At 52.7% G+C, this 1,316-nt stretch overlaps 1 protein-coding gene across 1 annotated transcript; it reads left to right on the top strand.

Moving 5' to 3' along the window:
- Window positions 1-71: 71 nt before the first annotated feature.
- Window positions 72-945, top strand: FBXL14 (F-box and leucine-rich repeat protein 14). Its single transcript, XM_009995204.1, has one exon. The coding sequence runs from the start codon at window positions 127-129 to the stop codon at window positions 355-357; it is 231 nt and encodes a 76-aa protein (XP_009993506.1). The 5' UTR covers window positions 72-126; the 3' UTR covers window positions 358-945.
- Window positions 946-1,316: the final 371 nt, after the last annotated feature.

Here is a 1,316-nt window from a genome sequence, read left to right as displayed (position 1 = left end):
GGCCTCGACGTCTCCTTCTGTGACAAGGTGGGGGACCAGAGCCTAGCCTATATCGCACAGGGCCTGGACGGGCTGCGTTCCCTCTCCCTCTGCTCCTGCCACATCAGCGACGAGGGCATCAACCGCATGGTGCGGCAGATGCACGGGCTCCGCACCCTCAACATCGGGCAGTGCGTCCGCATCACTGACAAGGGCCTGGAGCTCATCGCCGAACACCTCAGCCAGCTGACGGGCATCGATCTCTACGGCTGCACCCGCATTACCAAGCGGGGCTTGGAGCGCATCACCCAGTTGCCCTGCCTCAAGGTGCTCAACCTGGGACTTTGGGAAATGACTGAGAGCGAGAAGGTCAGGTGAGAGGAGGGGGGCAGCCCGAGACCTCCATCTCCTCTGGAGGGACTCACTGACTGACTGACTGACTGCTGCAATGGAGGAGAGAAAGAGAGAGAGGGGCACGCACAGAGCCATGCTACCCACGCACCCTAGCACTGGAGGGAGGAGCGTAGAGAGTATATCCTCAGCCCTTCTGTGCTGCCTACCTACCCCTGCTCTGGAGGAGGAGGAAGTGGGGGACATGAGGAGAGAAAGCACCTATCCTTTTTCCAAGTCATGCCTCCAGCTCCATGCTGGGGAGACAAGAGCTCCTCCTTCCCCCACAGCATCCTTCCTTGTGGAAGAGGTAGAAGCTCACACTTATGCACTGGGGCTAGAGACACCCCTCTTTATCCCCACTCCCTGATTCCATCCCCTCATGCACTAAGGATGGATAAAGAAAGACCCTTGTTCTGCCATGCATTCAGAATAGATTATTTTTGGTTTATATAAAGGAGAGTGGGAATGGAGATGGGAACAAACCACAACAACAGCAGAAAAGGTTTCCTAGCTACACTTAGGTACCCAGCCACCTAAGTCATCCTGCGCTGGGCACAGACACAGCTTTTCGTAAAATAACCATTCCACCTCTGCGCTTGCCCCTCCCCTGTCAACTGGGAATTGACAGAAATACTGCTCCCTAGGTACATTGATTTTTTTTTTTAATTATTATTTTTATTTTTTTTAAATCTGTTTTCAATCTCCAGTTCCATGTTATTCTCTGCTGTGGGTGGATCCAGCCTCCCACTATTCCAGTTCTTCACTGCACTGAGACTAGGGATAGCTAGCTACAGCCTCTCTTTTTGTCAGTATATTTCTGTGTCATCCTGTACTATGGTTAATGAAAAAGCCTAGGCACTCCATTCTCTCTCCCCATCTACTGGTGGTGAAGATACCATTTCCTCCTTCTCCTGTCTCTGGGGACTGGACATGGACCCCAGTCT

The sequence above is a fragment of the Chaetura pelagica genome, unplaced genomic scaffold (genome assembly GCF_000747805.2).
Source record: "Chaetura pelagica isolate M959 unplaced genomic scaffold, ChaPel_1.0 scaffold343, whole genome shotgun sequence".
Classification (NCBI taxonomy): Eukaryota; Metazoa; Chordata; class Aves; order Apodiformes; family Apodidae; genus Chaetura; species Chaetura pelagica.
Note: the sequence above shows the minus strand (reverse complement) of the source record. Positions and strands in the feature narration are given on the sequence as shown.